The sequence below is a fragment of the Stegodyphus dumicola genome, chromosome 7 (assembly GCF_044657685.1).
Source record: "Stegodyphus dumicola isolate Sdum_Otavi_A_Nest chromosome 7, ASM4465768v1".
In the NCBI taxonomy this organism is placed as follows: domain Eukaryota; kingdom Metazoa; phylum Arthropoda; class Arachnida; order Araneae; family Eresidae; genus Stegodyphus; species Stegodyphus dumicola.
In genome coordinates, this window is record NC_140774.1 from 185,251,963 (window position 1) to 185,273,928 (window position 21,966).

General features: G+C 28.4%; 1 protein-coding gene across 3 annotated transcripts in view; it reads left to right on the forward strand.

Moving 5' to 3' along the window:
* Window positions 1-21,171, forward strand: part of LOC118198286 (centrosomal protein of 120 kDa-like) — a 60,496-nt gene extending 39,325 nt beyond the window's left edge. Inside the window, exons 11-23 of one of the 3 annotated variants that reach the window (XR_015042255.1) lie at window positions 226-375; window positions 734-848; window positions 7,569-7,633; window positions 7,720-7,828; window positions 7,992-8,123; window positions 8,213-8,302; window positions 10,922-11,014; window positions 11,961-12,073; window positions 12,417-12,465; window positions 12,845-12,967; window positions 13,696-13,940; window positions 16,080-16,595; window positions 18,964-19,103. Coding sequence is in view for 2 of the 3 variants with exons in the window: in XM_085821145.1 (XP_085677271.1) it covers window positions 226-375; window positions 734-848; window positions 7,569-7,633; window positions 7,720-7,828; window positions 7,992-8,123; window positions 8,213-8,302; window positions 10,922-11,014; window positions 11,961-12,073; window positions 12,417-12,465; window positions 12,845-12,967; window positions 13,696-13,940; window positions 16,080-16,539 (1,744 nt within the window). In the remaining variant the exon portion in view is untranslated. Of the gene's footprint in view, window positions 1-225; window positions 376-733; window positions 849-7,568; window positions 7,634-7,719; window positions 7,829-7,991; window positions 8,124-8,212; window positions 8,303-10,921; window positions 11,015-11,960; window positions 12,074-12,416; window positions 12,466-12,844; window positions 12,968-13,695; window positions 13,941-16,079; window positions 19,123-19,907 lie in introns of those variants that run through there. The other 2 variants (XM_085821146.1, XM_085821145.1) reach the window with 2 other exon arrangements.
* The last annotated feature ends 795 nt before the right edge of the window (window positions 21,172-21,966 follow it).

Consider the following 21,966-nt stretch of genomic DNA (forward strand, 5'->3'; position numbering starts at 1 on the left):
CACACCCGTGAATCTCAATCTTATTTTTTGTATGGGAAGTGCACATTATACACCACAATATATGGTATGAGTTTCAAATTCCAAATACTTAAGTAATGTTAAAATATTTTATTTTATATGAGTCTTTGTTGCTATTTTTTACTATAAAAATGTGTGAATTTATTGTTTTGAATCAGAATTTTATTGTTTATTAATCTCAATTTTCTCTTCATAATTAATTTTTAGGTATTCTTATCCATTTTTTGGAACTAATTCAGCTATGATTACTCACCCAGAAGTGGAAGTTAATCCAAAGTGTGAAGTCAGTATTCCACATGGTTACTGTGCCTTTAAATTTGCCACATCATTCAATTTGCTGAAGTCAACATTTTGGGAGTAAGAGCTTTTATTTTTTTAACTTGATTATAAAGGGTTATAGTTACTTTTTCTCGTATGTACTTCAGAACTTTTTTGAAGTATTTTAAAAGGAGCTATGAATATATTTATCAGAAGTTCAAAAAAAGTTGTGCATTTAAAAGAAAAAATATGCACTGAAACTCTTGTTTATGGAGCATATTTACTTTTTTTAAACGTTGAATTTCATACATAAATTTTATAACAATAGTCATCTAGTTAGTTATTCATTTATTCTCATATTTTATTGATAGAATTTTAATTATATTTTGTAAGTATGGAAAATTTAGAACAAGTTAAGTGGGCTTAAATTATATAAGTTTTTATTTTTTATTTTTAGGACACCTCTTCTTCTAGAGGTTCTTCATAGAAAAAAGAATGGTCAAGAACAGTCAGTTGGTACTGCACGCATAAATCTTTTTCAAGTTTTGGATGCTCCTTCTATTAGCCATACTGTAAGTTTTTTTTTATTTGATTTTATAAGGTTTCACCATATTGATTATTTAAAATCTGTTGTATTCTGGAAATGTTTCTCATCAAATATTTTTAACGCAAAAGGGCTATTAATCCCAAAACATGATTTTGCACTGCTTCACTTCAATGCATTAAATTCACTTTGTCATTCAAGTCTATTGTAATTTAGGAAAATGTAAAATATTTACCTTTTAAATTTAATCTGTCTTCTGTGTATTAAGAGATAAAAAATAATGATAGTATAACAGAAGTTTTTCATTGCGATAACAATGTCCCAATCATCAGTCAACTAAGGAATAGTGAACTGTAGAGAGTTTATCAAGAATGAAAAAAATTTCGACTGGCAATTTAATGGGAATTCTCGGTGCAGCAATTACAGAACTTGAACAATGGAACCATGTAATTGAGCAAGAACTTTCTCTTTAATTCTGTGTGTAGAATTAAAGAGAAAGTATTAGCACAAAAAATGAAGCAAATTAAACAACTTACATTGAAAGAAATGTTTAGTAAAGCAAACAAATAAATGTTGAGCTTTTTCTTTGGTAAATTTTGATTCCTGGAAGGTCATAAGTACTTCATTATTTCATAAATCACTATTTTAAAATTTTAATTTTATAATATTTACATGTCATTTTTTTTTTATTTAAACTGATAATCTAATATCTGGAATCGCGAAAGTTTCAATGAGTCCAGATCTCAGACTTGGTACTGTAAAGTATCATGGGATAAGCCAGAAGAGCCTCCATTAGTAACACAGAGGGGTGGGAGAATACATACCAAAATCGCAATGCTTTGTGTATGATAGGACTGCAAAGAAACTGCATTTTATGAATTGTTACCATTAAATCAAACAATAAGTTTGAAAAATTACTGCTCCCAAATGGCAGTTTTGAAGCAAAGCACTCAAAACTGACCAGTTGTTGAGCTGCTATTTTCCATCAAAGCCATGCTAAGTCCCAAATTTTGATAAATGCCAGGAAAAGAACTTATTGAATTATGGTTAAGATGTTTTGTGTTACTCCCCCCCCTTACTTATTCACCAGACCTTGCAACCGTAGATTTTCATCTCTTCTGGTTACTTCAAAATTCTCTGAATGATCTGGAATTCACTTCATTGGAGATTGTCGATATATTCTTTACACATAACCCCTTGCCTGTGGAATATATTTGAGAAAATTGTGCCAAAAATGGAAAAAACTTTTTTTTTTCTCTTCAATTTTGTTTGGTATTATCATCAAAATGTTGGAAATAGATTACTTTTTAAAATTTTTAAACCAAATAACTACTATATTCAATATTTTCACATATATGGGAAATGTTAGTGGATTACGGTAATTTTTGCTCAGTATTTTATAGCAAAATAAATCTAATGACATAATTTTCAAGATCAATTTTAATTAGATCAATCATCAATTAATTTATTTATTTTGATAATTTCAAGATCAATTTGACTGTAACAACGCCTCTCATAGTGTTGTTATAGTCAGCAACTACTTTAGATTTCAGTTTCTTTTGCTTCTTCTAATCTTTCGTCTCAATCATTTCTGCAGTATGGAACAAAGAAAGCAGGTAAATTTCTTTCTTTTCCATTTCAGGACTGTGACTTTCCCACACTGGAAAGCCAAAACATCACCTTTCTTTCTTTTTTTTTTTTTTTTTATCTAGTGGTAAGTCCTTCCTGGTTGCCTGCACAGTTCTGTATATGTGGAATATTGTTGCACAAGCTCATCAGCTAACTGTGCAGAATTATAATAATTATCTGTGATCAAACAAATCCTTTGGCTAACGGAGATCTCATATCATCTACTTGACCAAACATGCCGAGATATGCATATTCGCTGTCAAGCTTTGTGCCCTTTCGATGATGCTTGAAAAAATATAGCCAGCCTTACTCTCGCATAGCATAAATGTTTTTATGCCGCAGCGAGATCTTTTTAGAGGCATGTGTTGTATCCATCCCGGTTACAGCCGAAAACATCGCGAACGAAAACGTCGCGGAGTAAACAACGCAAGGCAAAAACGTCATGCTACAAAACATCGCAGTTCTAAAACATCGTCGTCGAAAATAAAGCGGTTCAAAAACTTCGCAGTTTAAAAACATCGTCGTCGAAAATATCATGGTAAAAAATAAAAGTATCTACAAATCATCGCATGACGATAACATCGCAGACATGCTTCTTTCAGGCTTTAATAACTGTAAATGGATATTCCCATACTGATTTGTGATCGCAAGATGGAAAGAAGGATAATTTTTACTTTCATACTTTTTATTAACTAATAAATTTTTGCTGAGAAAATAAGAATGAAACTTAAGCATAGAAAATTAATGCAACTTATAGCACTTAATAGAATTTTAAACCGACATCGTTAACTAACAAAGGCCATTAATAAATCATTTTTATAAAGTTTTTACTGGTAATTTTTCATGAAAAGTATAATCTATAATTTGCATTTAATTTTTTATGCTTAAGTTTCTTTCTTTTTTTCAGCAAACATTTATTAGTTAATAAAATATGTGAAAATAAAAATTATCCTTCTTTACATACTGCGCTCACAAATCATTATGGGAATATCCATTTACAATAATTAAAACCTGAAAAAAGCATGTCTGCGAAGTTACGTCATGCGATGATTTGTAGATACTTTATTTTTTACCACGATATTTTCGACGACGATGTTTTTAAACTGCGAAGTTTTTGAACCGCTTTATTTTCGACGACGATGTTTTGTAGCACGATGTTTTAGAACTGCGATGTTTTCTCCCACGATGTTTTGTAGCATGACGTTTTCGCCTTGCGTTGTTTTCTCCGCGATGTTATCGGCGGACACCATCCATCCCAATCTACCATATACCATCAGGCTTTCATCAATAGTGACATCATGATCAGTGATGTAAAGTGAACAAAATTTGGCATTGAAAAACTGAAAAATGGGCCAAATTTTTTGCACTTTTGCATTAGGGTGTGATTCAAGGTTGACTTCTTCATTGTTCACAAAATGCAAATATTTTCTTATCATTTGAAATCTGTCATAAAACATAATTTTGTGAAAGAATGGAGTCTCAAGAGATGTCTTTTTTGACCAAAACAATGAGACATCAGGCTTCTGAATAGTACCCTGTAAAACATGGAGCAACAGAAATGTTTTCATTTCATTGTCATTTGTAGGCACCCACCTTTTTGATTGGCTTTTTTTAGTTTCAGATGTTGCCTTTAAATGCATTGTTGTGCATATCTATTAATCTTTTCCATAATTGTGGGAAGCAAATTGTTATTGAAAACTAGTTCAAAACATTGTTTCTTTTTTAGTAAAAGTGTCAATTGTTGCACCTACTTGTGGTTGCTGTAATGGCAATCTTGGAGGAAGGTTATTCAAACATATTGGCATCCAGATTCGGCATGAAAGAGTTTCACTTTTGTCGTCACTCTCAGAATAATCATACTCTTCTGTTGAAATATTGGTATCTGAGCATGAAGAGCCTAAAAACTATTCTTCATCATCATTTGATTTTGACATTGCGAACATAATGTGGTTTGAATGAAATTTGGGAAGAACTTCAAAATTACAAAAATCTGACAAATGGCATGAAACTGTCAAACTTTTCATGGGAAAGTATTGCCATTTATTGGAAAAATGGTAAATTACATACTATGCATTGGTAAATTACATACTATACATACTATGCAAATTTTTCTATTGCCCAGACTCAGGTCGGGCTTTCCAAAATTGCAACATTTGCATTGCCTAACCTGAGTTCAGGCATCACAGGCAAGGTGTTAATAACTTTAAAATAAATAAATAAATAAAATTTTTTTTAAAAAAAAAGGATTTTTCCAACTGCTGGAGAGATGGCAAAGTGTCATAGCATAAGAAGGTGCTTATGTGATTCAATGACGTTTTCGTACATTCTTTGTTTTTATCATAAAAGAATTGAAGAATTTTCTGAGTGACCGAATATATATATGTGTGTGTGTGCTTGCATGCATGTGTGTGTTTGTGCACATCAGGTGATCTAAAAGTTACAGTAAAAAATTCAACAGCAAGAAAGTCTAATACACAATAATAATGAAAGCTTTTATTGCCAGAATAACTACATTTTTCATTCACAGGTGGTGCTTCAATCGTGTTAGAAATTTGTGTGTCAGAAGTTCATGGTGCAGCATGCATTGCAATGCAGCTAGGATAACAAATGTGTAGTTAATGCACATCATTCTTGAGAATGGCAACCTTATATTGCACAACCATTGAAGGAGGTGTTGACCGTTGAAGAAATTATAATTCCTGTCACTTGATGGCAAATAATTTCTTTCAGTATATTAATTGTATTAATAACATCGCCCAATCTGTATATTTGATTCCAGCAGATGCTGTGCGGCACCCATTTTGAGGCAATGCATATGTATAAATGTTACACTATCAAGCAAATTATGCTCTTAAAGGTGCTTCATAGTGCTTGACTGTGATAAACAATTTGAAATTGATATCTTGTGACCTTCCTCAAAGGGGCTAATTAATGATGCAGTGAACCAATACCATGCTGCCATCTTAGATTGCTACACAGAGGTTTCTACAATTGCATGATGGCATCTCCCTCAGACGTGCAAGCTGTGTGCATTTATATTTTTGCTAAGCAAACAGTACTTCTCATCAATCCCTATGATATTTGACAGCCAGTCTACATTGTTTTCCATATGTAGAAAAGCCCAATTCATGACATCTCTTGAAATTATGAGGTTTCAGTTCCTATATATGTTGAATTTTGTAAGAATATATCTTGACAAGTCCAAACGATCATCACACAGTGTAATGTAAAATGCCAATGTAGCATTGGGACCACTTTAGACCATCTGTTAGTGAAAAATATAACTATTCTGTCATTTAAATTTTTCATTTTTTAAAAAATCCAATGTCTTTATGTCATTTCTGAGAAAACTACATACTGCTACCATCTATACTTTTCAAATTATTGATTGTCTACTTTTTCTCTTACTTTTGAATCACCCAGTATATATTCATTTAATTAAAATGTTTTATGAATCTTGTACAGAAGTACTAATGGGTTAAAATGGGGGAGACAATTGAATAGAAAACATGTTTTCTATCAGTATTCAGTTCATTTTCACAATTATTAAAATTTTCTTTATTAAAAAAAAAAGAATTCTTTGCTCAGAAACCTTAATAAAATTATCTGCCTTCCCTTATCTTTCTTTTTCATCAATATTGTTTATATGATATGAATAATATATTAATCTGTGACATGACTTTCTTTTTTTATAAGGGAATACTGTATGCTAAATTAAATTATTTACTATTTCAAATTTATATAAATTGAAAATTTACCTTTCATATGATCAATTAACAATAATGAAAATATTGTTACGAAAAGTACAGGCGCAGTAAGATGGCTTCCCCGCAAAGCAGTTTTAGGGTTGCCATAAAATGTCAAGGGAGGGCAGAGTTGCCACATTTGACGAGAAATTGCCCATTTAGCGATATACCATGGACGGATGGAGAACCTCCTAGAACGAATTCTTACCGGTTTAGCCCAGAATATTCTCGAACACAAGCCGAAAGCTATATAAACTCTGCTGGTCCGCAGTCAGTTAGTGTGTGTGCCTCGTCTAGAGAGCTGATAGTTAATCATTGAGCGAGTGTCTCGAAGTCTAGCGCGGAGTTGGTTGTCAAGTGCATCGAGAGAGTCTTTTAGTGCATCGTTGAGTTTTGTCTTAGACTGTGCTGAGTCGAGAGCTATACTCTTCTGTATCGTCGAGTGCATCGCGCGGAAAGTCTCGAGAGTACGTGAAGTTCCGAGAACGACCAAGCAGAGTTGGGAGCTGTACTTGGGTGCTTTGTAGTGAAGCTGTCTCCACCGTTATTGCCTGACAGTGTGAAGGCTGTGTTGCTGAACATGTCAGCATGTTTATAGTAGTTCGTCAACGACTGTGAAAGTGATTTTGGAGCTATCTGATTAATATTGGTAAATAAAGTGTGTTTCGATACTTCATCAAGTGTCGTCGTTATTCACTCCAAATCTACGAACCCCATACGAATGAAAAGGAAGCAAATAATGTAACAACTGGTGTCAGAAGAGAAAAACGTAACAATATTTTGTATTCATTCTCATCTGCAAAAGTTAGTTCTAATATTTTTAAATCTTTGCCTCTGAATGTGACTGTTTTTTTATGAGAAATCTACATTTCAGAAATGTGTATGTACTTTTCTCAGAGGCAATATATTTAAGTGTTTTGCGTTCAAAATTAACACAAATTTTGCTCTTCCATTTGCTTTCAGAATATAACACTTATTTAAAGCTATTTGAAATCAGATTCACCTCCTCTCTCAAGTTCTTGAAGAAATGTCTGTTCATAATTGCTCTTCATTTACACTGCACTTTTATATTTAGTTTTCAAAATTGTAAAAGTTTTATTTACAGAATACTGCAACTAAAAGTCGCAGTGATTAAATAAGACTTTTAGACCTGCATATAATTTTGAGTTTGTATGCAATAAATTATAATTTTATGTTGTAATGTTTTTCAAATATTTCTTATTATATCCATTTAAGTGAATATTACATTAAATCATGCTTTAGTAATTATTTGTCACTTAAATTATGATTAAAATTAAGTTTACCCTTTTTATAATATTAGTTTTTAAAAATAGCACATAAATTTATTATATTTATTTCATTAATTTATTTAGGTTGACAAAAAGCAAGGCATGAGGCAGATGAGTACATGTAAAGTTGTTGTTACATCCCCTGAAGGGTAAATATTAAAGAAATAGTTCATTTTTTATGCAGACAATTGCATTTATATTAATAATTAATGTAATTACTGGAATCTATTTTTAGGTATGAAATAGGGGAAATATATGCAGTTTTGACTTTAATTGATTTTGGGCGCACAACTTCTCTGTGTGATCATCATTCAAATCAGTCAAGTGTTTCTTATTATCCACAAGTAAATAAATTACTTTATACTTAAAACATTAAAATCTGTGTCCATTTCATTTTGTACAATTAAAAACATTTTGCTTTCATCATTTTTTAGATATTTATTAGCTATTAAATATTTGCTATATTTATTTTTTCTAAAATAATAACAATTAAAAATTATCTTTTAGGTTCATAGTTTCATACCTAATTTTGATTTACCTTTGTTACGACAAAATGGCTTGACCCAAGATGAGTTGCTTCAAGCTGCTTTGGAGCTTGAACTGTGGCAAGAGCGTCAACGGGAAATATTTAGAGCCCAGGTAACTAGGAAATGTTTGTCCTGCTCTATTTTGTATATTTTAAATGGTGTTGTCATTCTTAATGTGTATTATTGTTTTAATTTTTATAGCTTAAAGACAAAGAAATGCAACATTTGTCAGTGCTTACATCAGAATGGAAGCAAAGAGATATGGAAAGGGAATTATTGCTTCAGAGACAGGTATTATGTTTCAGAAATAATATTTCTTAAGAAAATAACTTTTTATTCAGTACATGTTCTCTACTGCTTCTAAAATTGGTTAAAAATTTATAGTTAAACTCCCTGAAAGTATGGAAAGAAAAATCTGTAATTTTATTATTTTTTTTAATGTGTACAATTCTTAACTGCATTTCTTGTCACTTAAGTAACAATTGTTATAGAAAAATACATGTGATAGTGGAGAGTATTGTTATTCATAAAATAAACTTGTTAGTAATTATTCTGTAAGAAATTTCAAGCCATGTGTGGGTAGTTAAAATATTGACTGAGCAGAATGCAGGAACAATTATGTGTATTTCTGTATAAAGAATTATGAAGGATATTTTTAATATTGCAAATGAATTATTGTGTCATTTGTCATTAATTTTAAATATGGGTGTTTTTATTTAGTTGAGAAAACTGTTAAATAGAAGCTAGCTTTATACATTATTCCAAAGAATGCATTTTAGGCAATTATTGCCCAATTTCTGTTAATTCAATATAGTATGAAAAGAAAAGTAGTCAGCAAAGGGAATTACCGTGGATGTTTATAAAGGCAGGCATTCGAAAACCACTAATGTTTGTTCTATACACTTGAGAGTCTGGAAGAGGACATAAAATTTAATATTTAAAAATTCTTCTACTATTCAATTGTAACATGCAAAGTAATATAATTTGCACATGTAAATTGAGTGGGTAAATTAATAAAATATTAGTGACTAATCGGGAAGAATTATTTATTTTATTCATTTCACATTAATAGTTTTTGAATAATAGAAAAAGTCATCTTTGCTTCATAAAAGTTCTGCTACTTGCAAGGAGGTAGCACTCATTAAATTGTATAACAGAGTGTCAGACTTATGATATCCACTTATGTTCTCTGGCTGAAGGTAAAAGCAAATTAAAAGGAATTTACTAGTTGGAGTTTAAAAAACATGAACATTACTTTCAAAACAGTATATCATGCAATTTTTTTTTTTAATTTTAATTAAATTTTTTTTTTTTTTTATGTTTCTTCTCAAAGCAATACATCATTAAAACTTTTACTTGCAGTATTCTGTAAGTATTATGCTTTAGCATTGAATGTCCCCATGCCTGAGGCAGGCTGGATCATATTCATACTTAATGAACATGAAATATTTTTCAGTTAATCTTTCGTGTTAAAAAAGTATATTCTGAGAACATATGTTCCTGTACTTTTCTGACTTAAACATTTAGTATTTATTTCATGTGATTAGATAATATTTTTTTGATATTTTGAGAGGAAGCAGCTATCTTTTGATATGAACAATATTCTTTAAAATAATTTATCAGTTTGCTCTTTATTGATGCTTCAATATCTTAATTACTGAGTGAAGTAGTGGAAGATCTACCTAGAATTCAAAAATTTCATAAGAGTTAAAATATTCCAAATTTTAGTTTTATAGTTATTTAAAAGCTTAGAGGTGTGTAGATTAAATAATGTCAAAATAATATATATATATAAATGAGTAATGTAAACTATAAATAAATTTGAATAAAATAATTGAAACTTAAAAATACAAGTTTTACCCACTCAAGAATCACTAAACATTCTTGAAAATCCTTTTTTCAGTTAAAGCAATCAATTAATGAAATATGCAGTTTTTTTTTTTTTAATACTGGGACAGAAAAGTTATCTGATAGATAGGTATGAAAATGGCAGCATATAGGAATTGTGCAACTAAGGTTCAGCTTTTCCATATCTGTATTATTATAAAAGAACATTAATTTCTGACATTTTTTATATAGATATTGCTACCAGTAATATATAAAGAAATTAAAGAGTAATAAAATATCATTCTTGTTCAAATAGCTGTGTAGCTGCATTACTACTGTCATTAAATTCATTATCTATATTATATAAAATAATCATTTGCTTCAGGGTTAGTGTTAAATTACTAATATTATAAATAGGCTAGTTTCATTATTTTCGATAATATACACAAATTAATAAGAATTATTTTCGGGAAACCAAAGAACTGTTTAAAATTTGGTAAAGCTCCACAACACTAAATTTTTCCAGCTACCTTGTACCTTTTTTTTTTTTTTTTTTTTTTCCAGCATCTATGACTGTTATTTTTTTGTCGGTTCAATTTTTGACTACTTTAAAATTTCAGTTAACAGCATCATGTGAACTAAAAACTAGAGTATACATTTTAGCTCATGATATTAGTAGGTATGAGCAGTAAAGAATTAATTATCACCAGTTTTCTGAATGGCATGGACAAAGATGCTGTTATTCAAATATTCAGATATTGTAAAGTTGCATATTATAAACAAGAAACTGGAAAGAAATGCGATCGGATATCCAGTTGTGTGCTAGTTTTTAAGATAAATTTTTAGAACACTTTTTTAATTCTTATATAAAAGCAAGCAACAACTGTAATATTATGTGAAAAAAAAGTAAGGTAAATTTAAAAAATAAATATCAGCAAAACAGTTTTCTATATTAATTTTCTTTAATCAATTTTAAAATAAACTACATTGCTGCTCTGTATTTGTTTTACTTGCTATAGCATATTTAGTTTTTTTTTTAAATCAAATGGCAGTTTTGTATGTTTATGTGTCATTTATTAACAGTTGCAAGAATGTCAGAAACTTGAAGATAAATTAAAAGCAACATTAAAAGATGCTGAATTGAAAGAGAAGCAGCTATCTTCTCAAGAGGCAGAGGTAGAGTATATTTTATAATGCACTTGATATTTTCAAATAATTTTAAAATAGAATGGTGACTTTTTTTCTGTATTTGGTGTAACAGTTTATAGTCAAAGCTTATTTTATATTATATTTGAAGTAATTGAAATGCGTGTGTTTATATACAAAATTTCTATAAATTCCTATAAATTGCTGATTTAAAATATAAATACAATCCTTTTAAGGCTGTACTGTGAAAACTCTTGCCCAGTCGCTATCAAGAATTCAAACAAACAGTATCCTGACTATAAGTATTTAAGTTGCCCGTCTGCATGTTCTCTTTTGCCATCTAAACTTGCTTGCTGAATAACATCTCTTTGCTTGGCTGCTTCGATTCATAATTAAAAATATATGTCATAATTAAATTGGTCCTTGAACAGCGTTATATTTTCAGTAGTAACATAATATGCCAAAAATGCTGCTTTTGATTTTCTGTATTTGATGGAACTCTAAAAAAAAATTGCATGGAATCAAACAAAAGTGTTTACAGCGAAGTTTTGAAATATCAGCTGTCAAACTATATATCAACAATATGGTGTAGAATGAAGTTGGTTGCTTAAAAATACAACTAATCTCTGTGATGGTTAAAAAAAAGGTACTTTCCTAGGAATCCAGTATGTGACTGAGAGAAAGCAACTGTACAGAAAGATGTAGGTGCTAAAAAATTCATATATTCATAAGTATAAAAACGCAATTTGGTTTCAGACAATTTTTTAAGCTTTCTAAATTTTCATTAAATTTTAAGTTAAATATATCGGCAAATTAATTGCAGTCAAAAATATTAAATAATTTACAAACTGAAGAATATATATTTATGTGTGTGTTTTGTAGAAATTCAGTATTTCTAATTTATGTAATATTAAATTTTTGACAGCTGTAAATATTTTGAAACTATATGAACTTGAAAGAATATTTCCCTCCCTAGTTGTCTCAGAAGTTGCGTAATATGGACAAGCAGAAAGAGCAGCAGCAGAAGGAAACAAAGAACCAAATTGAATCAATCAAAATGGAATACAACGAACTATTAGCTATGGAAAGGTAATGCAGCATTGTGCATGATCTGCATGTGTTGTAATCTTAGCTTGAGAATCTTTATTTAATTCTTTAATTAAAAAAACTTTGTATAATTAAATATGAGGATATATCATGTATCTGTGGTGAAATTTATTTAAAATATGTTTTTGTTTGTTCATTAAATTTATTTTTAATGCAAAATTTAGCACTTATTGGATAGTGTATAAAGGAACTGCATTTGTGTTTAATTTTTGATTAGAAAATTAGACAACATGTATAATTTAATTTTGCTTTGGAATTGTGATTACTGTTATTGATGAAACTTATAAAAAGATAAGAAAAGTAAAGGTGTCTCTTTTCTGATAAGGTTGAATGTTCGAGATTTAGAACAGAAAAATAGTTCATTGATGCGACAGGTACGTATTTAAATTGCTCTCGAATACATTTTTAAATTTGTTTCTTTGTCATTAATTTTTTTAAATAGCTTTCAGGATATTTGCTATTATAATTAATTGTAATACTTATCTTACATATTTAATAAATATCTTTGCTGTATTAAATATAAATTCTAAGAATGTGTATTATATGTAAGTTTAAATACTTATATACAGACTTTTGCCTAGAAATAAGAGAAATTTTTAATTCAAAAAACACATACTGTGTTTTTTTTTTTTTTTTTTTGGGGAGGTACAGTTACTTTTTTTTTTCCTCTACGAACTTAGTCATGTAAATTGTTTTAAATACAATCTGTAATATTCACAATTATTTTATTTCATGTTGTTTCACTTATTACAGATAAAGGAACTGGAAAGAGATTTACAGGAGCACAGAAGTATCATTGAAACTTTGAAATCTCAAGTAAACAAGGATCCTGATATTCATTTAAGAACTGAAGTTAATATATTAAATATGGAAAAGGTATGCCCATATTTTTATTTTAGTGTGGTAAGATCATTATATTAGTTCTAATCCCTAAATATTAAATCTCTTAATCTGTTTATATACATCTAGAATTTGTCATAATTAATTTTTTTTTTTTAGCCCAAAGGGCTATTGATTTCATTTTGGCAATTTACAATGATTCACTATAAATGGCAAATCACTTTTTAAATTGTTGTCACCAAATACTAGAGCCCTGTATTATATTTAAAGAAATTAAATAATGAAGAATCTGCATAAATGTATGTATGTTATGTTTTAGAATGGGTCACTGTGTGAGGTTTCACTGTATTATCACTTTATTGAAGCTCTTTAAAATGAGGGCAAATAAACATTCAAAGCATTTTAAACAGACACTTTGTGGGAAATAGAATTGTAGGTAAATACTAAAATAGATCTTTAACGTCGGGCGTCTGTTTTAATTTACTTTCAGTGTAAGTTAAAATATTATCTCATAGAGGGTAGTATTCTGGGGCCATTCTGTCAATTGATAATTTAAATTATGTAAGATATCACTTTTGCAAAGCTGTGTAATTACATTATACAGCCTGGAAAGATTTAAAAAGAAAATAGGTATACAGTACTACTCAAGAAGTGATGCAGTGATAAAAATATGTGGTAGAATGACTCATTGTAGAATTAAAAAGGTACAGGGTTGAAATGGTTTAAAAATTTATTTTTTATTTATATATAATACTTAATTTCAGGCTGAATTGCAGCAGAAACTAGAAGCTACTTTAGCATCTAAACAGAAATATAAAATTCAGTGGGGTCAAGCTGTAAGGCAAATATCTCTTCTCCAGCAAAAACTTCATTTGATGGAACGTCTTGAACTAGCTAAGAAGGATGAAGAACTCAGTTCTTTGCAACAGAGAATTTTAGCCTCAGAAGATAAAAATGCTATTCAAACAAATGAGGAGATTCTTGAAATGGTTAAAGATAAAGTTGAAAGGTAAATTATTAATTTTAAAGTTATGCATATATATTTAATTTTTTGATTAACAAAATGCAGTATGCATATCTAAATTTTTAATTTGACTGTAATTCTAAAATAAAATGTTATATTTATTTCTAAAAGAACTATGAAATTACCATTTTATGTATAAATTAAAAAATAGTTGATTTAAATCATATTATATAATTTTAACTGGTCTTTTTTTTTTTCTCTTCCTTCCACATTCATCAGAAATGTGTGAAATTTTTCTTACGTATTTGAATTTTAATCTAATTAATTATAAAAAAGTTAATTAATTATAAAATTTTTAGTTTAGTATTACTTTTGAAATTATATTCAATGTAAGCAGTAATATGTCACAAAATAATCTCATTTAAATTTTCTACTAGTAGTTCCTAAAATTTAGTAATTTATTATGTAATAACAATTATTTTTCAAATAATCGCTTTTCTTGAAAATGCATTAAGATAGCATTTAGTTCAAGTCTATTGATGCCAGTCTATCAATTCAAACTAGCAGTATGTCCTACAAGATTTTTTTTCCCTTATTGAAAATCAGTGTAATAAATGCATAGTTATGTGACATGCTAAAAACATAATTCATAAGACATATAATACGTATGACTGTTGTAAAATTGTTAGTCTTAAATCTCAGTATTTGGATTGCTGAATCATCATCTGCATTTAGCATTCCTAACCTGGTAGCCCTAAGTTAAAAATAAATGGCTCTAGTGTTGTACAGCAACTTACCAAGCTGGACTGTAGATGTTTCAGTGTTCCTGTAATGTGATTGCCGTAGCATTTTCTCAAAACTTCAGGCTCGTAGTGCATAGATTCAGTGATGCATTCACTACAGCTGCTAATGAAATTTGGATTAAACAAAAATACAAAAATATACTGCCATTTTCCAATTATCATCCACTAAGCTTTTAATTTGTTACACTCATTTAAAGTAAGCAGACCTTGATCTTCTTTATCAGCAGTGGATTGTTCATGAAATGACATACCTGCAGGCCCACACTTCTATGCAAACCTCCATTAGTTCAGGTTATGTCTTGTCTTCCAAGTATGCTTCCCCAATGCATTTTAATTCCTTGAATGTGCTAACTGTGTTTCTAAGTGAATGTATTGAAAAAAAAAAAAAAAAAAAAATACTAATTCCTTGTTCTTGCCTTAAATTTCTTCAATCTTATTAGTTTTTATCTGTCTCTTGAATAGTTATGCAACTGAAAATTGCTTAAATTTAATTCTTTGTGCAATCCCTCAAGTGTTTTTTCTCCTGTATGAAAGTTAATATTTATACTCGTTTTTAGCATGTCATTTTCATAGTTATCTTTTTGGTGAAGTACATAAAAATATGCTCAACTATCTTTTGAATAAATTATGCTGTTCTGCAGCTTAAATGCTTGTAATGAAGTGAATAATGCTACTGCTGTCAAATATAGTTTGTTAAACTTTCTGCTGCACCTATTTGCAGATGTTTCTAAATTCTGGAAAAATTAAAAGCGAAGCTATAATATTTCCTTTACTGTATACAAATTAAAAAATTTATTTTCATCATTAAATGTGTACAGTTTGTACAACCACTGAAGTTTTTTGCATAAAAAATATGTAGAAATTGCATCAGTAATTTTTGTAAGAATTTTGAGTTTTAAAGCTATACTATGTGATATTACCTGGAGCTTCAGTCTTGATAGAGTATAAAATTGAATTAAGTTATGCAGTAAACTAATGTAATTGTTTCATATAAACTGCTATAAATGCCATTTAACATTGTGTGTGCTATAAATGCCATTTAACAATGCATGTTAACAATGTGTGTGCTATAAATGTCATTTAACAATGCATGTTAATAATTTTCCTTTGTGTTAATCTTTTAAGATTTCAGTCAACATATTTTAAAAAGCATGATAAAAGCATTTAAAAGCTTTTTTTACAACTAAAAATTAATTTAGTCCTCTTTAAAATCAGCTTATTTTTAGTATGTTATCAGATAATGTAAAGTTATCATTTATATGGCTCCAAAAAGAAATAGTTTTTCCTTTGCAATATTTCATGCAGTTTTTAAGCTATTGTACTAAATAACTTTTTTTTGTATGAATAATATATTTCTTTTTCCTATAATTTTTAATTTCAGCTTAAAATCTGTTGTATCACCCGAGAGTGTCAAGTTGTTAGAGAGACAAATCTCATTAGGAATTGATAATGCTCAAACAGTTCCAGCCAACAGCAGGACGAATTCAAATCCATTAATGAATAAATCTGCTGTGAACAACAGTGTTCATATAAATGGTTCAAAACAGTTAACCAGTGAGAGTACAAGTGTTAAGTCAAATGTAAATGTTTCCAGTAATGCACAGCCCCTTATAACTTCTAATAGTATGAAAACCAATCCTAAATTTGCCAGCTTAACTAAAGCAACTAAAGACACTCCTGACATGAATGGAAATACAACACCTAAAGAATGTAATATACATCTTCAAAATCTCTTGGCAAAAAAGGAGAACCTTCTTACTGCTGGAAAATATACAGAGCAAGATCAGCTTATTAAAGATTTGAATACCCATATAGATAAAGCCAAATTGGCATCCAAATGAACCATATTCCTCTCATATTTACTTTCATGTGTCATCAGTGAGATTGCCATTCCTGTGTAAATAAATTTGTAAATATTTATTTCTTTTAGTATACTGTTCTGCTAAAGCTTTTTGAAAATTATACTTAATGTAGTTTTGTAATGTACATTAGGTAATGTAATGTTTTGTAATGTAGAAGGTATATATTTCTTAGTTTACTCTCTAAAAATATATGAAATGAATATGCTAGTAATATTATAAATAGCCATTGAAGATGTTTTACTTATTGTAATACATTTTCCTAAATATTGTTTTAGAATTTCATTTTATAGTTATGAAAAATATGGTTGAAAATATTTTTAAAAGTGTTCATGATCATCATGACAATCAGCTTATAACTTAAAACACACTAATAAACAGAAGAAAATCCAATAAGAAATTTGTATGAAATTATCCAATACATGATTTCATGTATTATTAAATCTCTAAATGAAATGGCTGTTCATGTCTAACCTTGAGTTCTCTCTGTTTACATTGTCCTTTAATTTGATCTTGTATCAAGTAAAGTAATTTTATGAATCATTCTTGTCACCTAGATTACTAAATTAAATTTAAAAGCAAATTATTGTTTAAAATAAGTAATAAAAGCTTCATAAGAAAGAACACATTGTTTAGCTCTAAAAGAATGTACCAATCAATGAGTTGACAGAAAAAAACTTAGTTAGCCTATATTTTTTTTTTTTTAAATCTTTTCACACTAATGATATAATTGAAAATTCATGTGCATAAGCTGTGCATCATGGTATCTATGAGAGTGGCCATTATTACGTATTTTAAACAATAATTACTAACTTGTTTTATCATTAAAACAAGTTAGTAATATAAATTTCAGTTTCAAAGAAGAAAAATTTTTACTTCTATATATCTCTTGATTTGTTTTAAGAAAATGCTCTGTGTCAAGCATGCATTTGCTCTCTTCTTATGTATTTGTAAACAGGTGAAAAGCACTAGACAGATTTTTGTTTTCATGACCCTAAGTAAAATCTTGTCATGTTATTTTAGCAATTATTTTTTTCATATAAATAACATATATTATTGATCTTCCAATATTATACCACTTTCTTACTTTTTCTCACAATTGATCTCATTGCTATATCAGTTTGAGGATAAGCTGAATGCAAGATCTTGTAATTAACATGCTTATTGTGCACTTAAGAAATTGTATTAAAGTTGTTATTAACCATTATATGATAAGAATTTTTAAAAATAACTAGAAGAAAATAAAAATCCTTCCATTGTTTAGTGTAATCTGAAAATATAAATATTTCTGAAAATTTAAACCATTACCTTTTTTTTATGCTCATTAGGAAGTAATTAAAATGCACACAATATTTGTGGCTGAATGTGATTAAATTGTAAGAGATCTGACTCATGGATATTAGATATATTTTCATCTTCAGCTTGAAAAGTTTATTCAGATAAAGTTAAAAATTTTGTTAGCTTCGAGTTTCTGATAGATTTGTATATATTTATAAAATTTATTATTTGAAAAATATGTACATATAAATGTTAATTTTGTACTTTTGAAGTCTAGTCATAAACCAGCAGCATTTGCACTTCATCTCATGGTATTTTAAGTTGAGCTTTTAAATTCATAATCATCATCTGATTACAAAGAGATTAAAATATTTTATTATGATGACTACTTATGATGTTTATTGCGATTTTTACTTTCTGAAAGCATTGCCTATTTGTCTGTTGTAATTTGTGTGATTTTGCTAAATGTGCATTTCATAACTATTTTGTTGCAAGTTTATTCTGCATATATTTATTTCATTTTCTATCAGTTTGACTTATTTGCATTCTTAATTTCACAAGATGACCTTTCTCTTAAGGAACCCAGAAAAAGAGGCATGTTTACGATGATTAAGTTACAAGCATATAATATAAAATGGAACCCTTGAATTTTTTTTATTACTAGAATTTGGCTATTGGGGAATGATAAAGCATTTTAGCAGAAAACTATGTTATGTATATTATTATTTTCATAACATATTTTTTAATCAGGGTTATTACCAGAACAGTATTAAAAATGCAGGTATTGAAATGCTGATTTTAAACTAAGAAACTGATATTTGTTATTAACAAAAATTTATATTCTTTTACAAACAGTCAGTGTGTTCCTGAATGGCTCTTGTGTGTCTTTTGATCTGGAAATGCTGTGCTCTTAAATTCTGAAAATTATGCTTTCTGTTTTGAATTGTCATTGTCACACATGATATGTGACAAAACTTTACCCTAGTAAAAATATCACAGCTCATATTAACTTTTGTCTTCCATATAATGTAGTATTTAGATACCATTGTAATGATTTTTTCTTCTTATATGTATTATCAATCTTTTATCTCTTCAAAAATGTTGACCTTTTTCTCTTTCTGTTCAAAGTGAACAAGAATCTAATCATTCAAGAATGGGTTTTAGAATCTACATAAATGCTGTAAAAGTAGTGAAAAAAAGTACCGTGGAAGCTAACATGAAACTCTTAAATTCAGAATTTCTTGTTATGATGATTTGCAGTTACTGAAATATAATCTATATTTTCAGGTGATTTTTGTGCAATTTATAATTTAAATTTTATTGTTATTTAGAGTCATAAATTAAAGTATAATATTTCAAACATGCATAAAGTATATAAGTTGTTAAGTAGTTTTTATTTGGCTGTGTACTAAATTTCAAAATCTGAAATATCACGTGTATAGCAATGAATTTTTCTATATATATTTGGAAGTAATCAATTTAGACGATTTTTGTAACATCTCTCATTCCACTGAATTTTAGAAAAAGAAGTTAATTTTCATTTTAATTCAAATATTATATTTTCAAATCAAGTATATTTAGATTTCAATCATAAGTACTGACTTTTACCCTTTCTGTTAAACAAATGCAAACCTGGCTTGAATGAGGAAAAATGTGTATACTCAAACTCATAAAAATTTCTATGTGTTATTATAATTATTGTACTGGTTGATTAGCTACTGTGCATTTAATATAATGAGTACTGAAACTATGACAATAATCTGTATACTTCCATTACTCTATTACTATATAATTTATAAGATATATTTACCAGCTGTACTTTCAGCAAATATGCCTCACACATCTCATGATTAAGTAATACTTAATAGTGAAAAATCTATGACTTCCTGCCCCCCCATGTCATTTTGAGAGAGAGTCATATTTGGCCTGCAGGATCATTGTTTCTTCTCGTATCTAATTTTCTTCTTTTATTTCTAAAATATCTCGCATGTTTATGTGAGTCTGAAATGTTATTATATTCACTTTATTATCTAATGCAAACAGTTATTCTTTTTTTTTTTAATCCCTTACAGGTGCACAGTGACTTTTTGATCATCATGTAATGTACTCTTTGATAATTTGTTAGTACAAAAGTATACTTAATAAATTAAAAATTTGCCAATTTTGTAATTTTATGTCTCAATATTTATTAAAATTTATTTCTTATATTTAAAATTAGGATCTTTTAAGTACATTTCTGATTTATGTAAAGATGTGAATTTAAAAAGTTTATCTTTGCTCTAAACTTCCGTCAGATTATAAGCATCTAATTTAATGCATAACTTTTATTTTTTAATAATTTATAAAAATTAACTTTTGTTTATAAGAAGTAAATTTACTTTGATTCATTCATTTCAGAAGGAAAATAACATATTAATACATTAATTCAGAAAATACTCTTTATTTTATTTTACTTTTTCATGCAGGAAAGGGGTAGATTTTCTTACGAATCTAAAGTAAGGTAGGGATTTAGAATATTTTCATAAAAAGCGGTTTTTCTGTTTTATGTATGAATTTTGATTTCTTAGTTACAGTAATTATTGCAGTGAATGTGCAAGAAATTTTTTGTAAAAATTACTTTTTACTTAAAAGCAAAAAATTTGCTATATTTAAATAAGTATAATCTGTTTCTGTAATTATGTATAATTTCACAATGAAATGTAAAACAATACTTATTTGAATGTGTTAAAATTAACTTTAGTGCACTAAAAAAATAACTGACTAGATCTGTGAAAACAGAATATTCATGGTGTTTGATTTTTAATGATATATAATTGGTTTATAAGGGATTTTTTTTAATGTCTTTCATAAAAGTAAAGTAATGTTACTGTTAATTTAATAATACAGCTCTCTTTGTTTATTTATCTGAATTAATTTGTAATTTAGAAATGCAGAATTTGTTATACTTAAAGGTTGTTATTTTGTACTAAAATTATATATATATGTATATATGTGATGTATTATAATTGTTAAATTAACTGTTAATATTTTTATTGTTTTGTTGTGCATTGTCTTTGTAAGTGAAAGGAATCTGTGCATGCTTTCCAAGAACAAAGAAAAATGGCCAAATTGTGTGTACATGGAACATATCTGGAGTGTATTGAAAAATACTCTCCAAATCTTTGTGAATGTGTTCTTCCAATAAAAATACAGTGATAATTTTAGTTGTTTAGTTACATATATAATCAGATTTGTAAGCTTTTAGAGTAATAAAACTGCATTATCTATGACTTACAAATTTAATTCTTCTAATTATATAAAGATTGGCTTTTATAAATAAAACATAAAATATTACTATATTGTTGTATGAGTAAGTTATTAGAATGTTTCTAATTTTTGAAGATAATATATCAACTCATTAGTTGGCATTATTGACACATCTACTTAAAATTATTCTAAAAAATATTTTTAGAACTTCTATTAGGGCTTTACCTTCAAATAATTTTTTAAGTTATTTATTAAATTATATAATAAATTGATAGGAAGTTTCTTAGCTTCTGGGGAATATATAATTAGTGTGTATTTCATCCAAAACTAAAATTTGATTGTTGTGAAACGTAAGCATTATTTGCACTGATGATCTTCTACTAGGCAGATTTCTGATATCTTCCTTATAAAATTGAGCCACTTTATACACAAATAAGTTTTTTAGCCTTTCATTAGCTGAGAACCCTACTAATAGCCAATTTATTAAGGCCGTTGATTGCTGATAATTTAATGTGCATTGGATCCTAGATTGGTTTCCTTGGTTTTCCCACATGTAATGTGAGGCATTTGCCCACTTAGGCAGATAGCCTTCTGTGTTTTGCTGTGTTCAAATAGCCTAGCTTCATTTAGCTAAGTTTTGCTAATGAATGCACATTCTTCTCTTGTTAGTTATCGTTATCTGTTCATCGTGTTACTAAATACACATCATCAATTCCATGTATGCTAAAATGGGTTTAATGGCTATCTCACCAATTTCCAGCTAAAATGGGTATATCCTCATTTTAGCTGATGCCTAAGCAATTTCTTCTTCATGCAAGTTCATCTAGGATTTGTATTGACATTAAGCTATCATTTTTTATACACTCGGACTATGTAATTGAACAA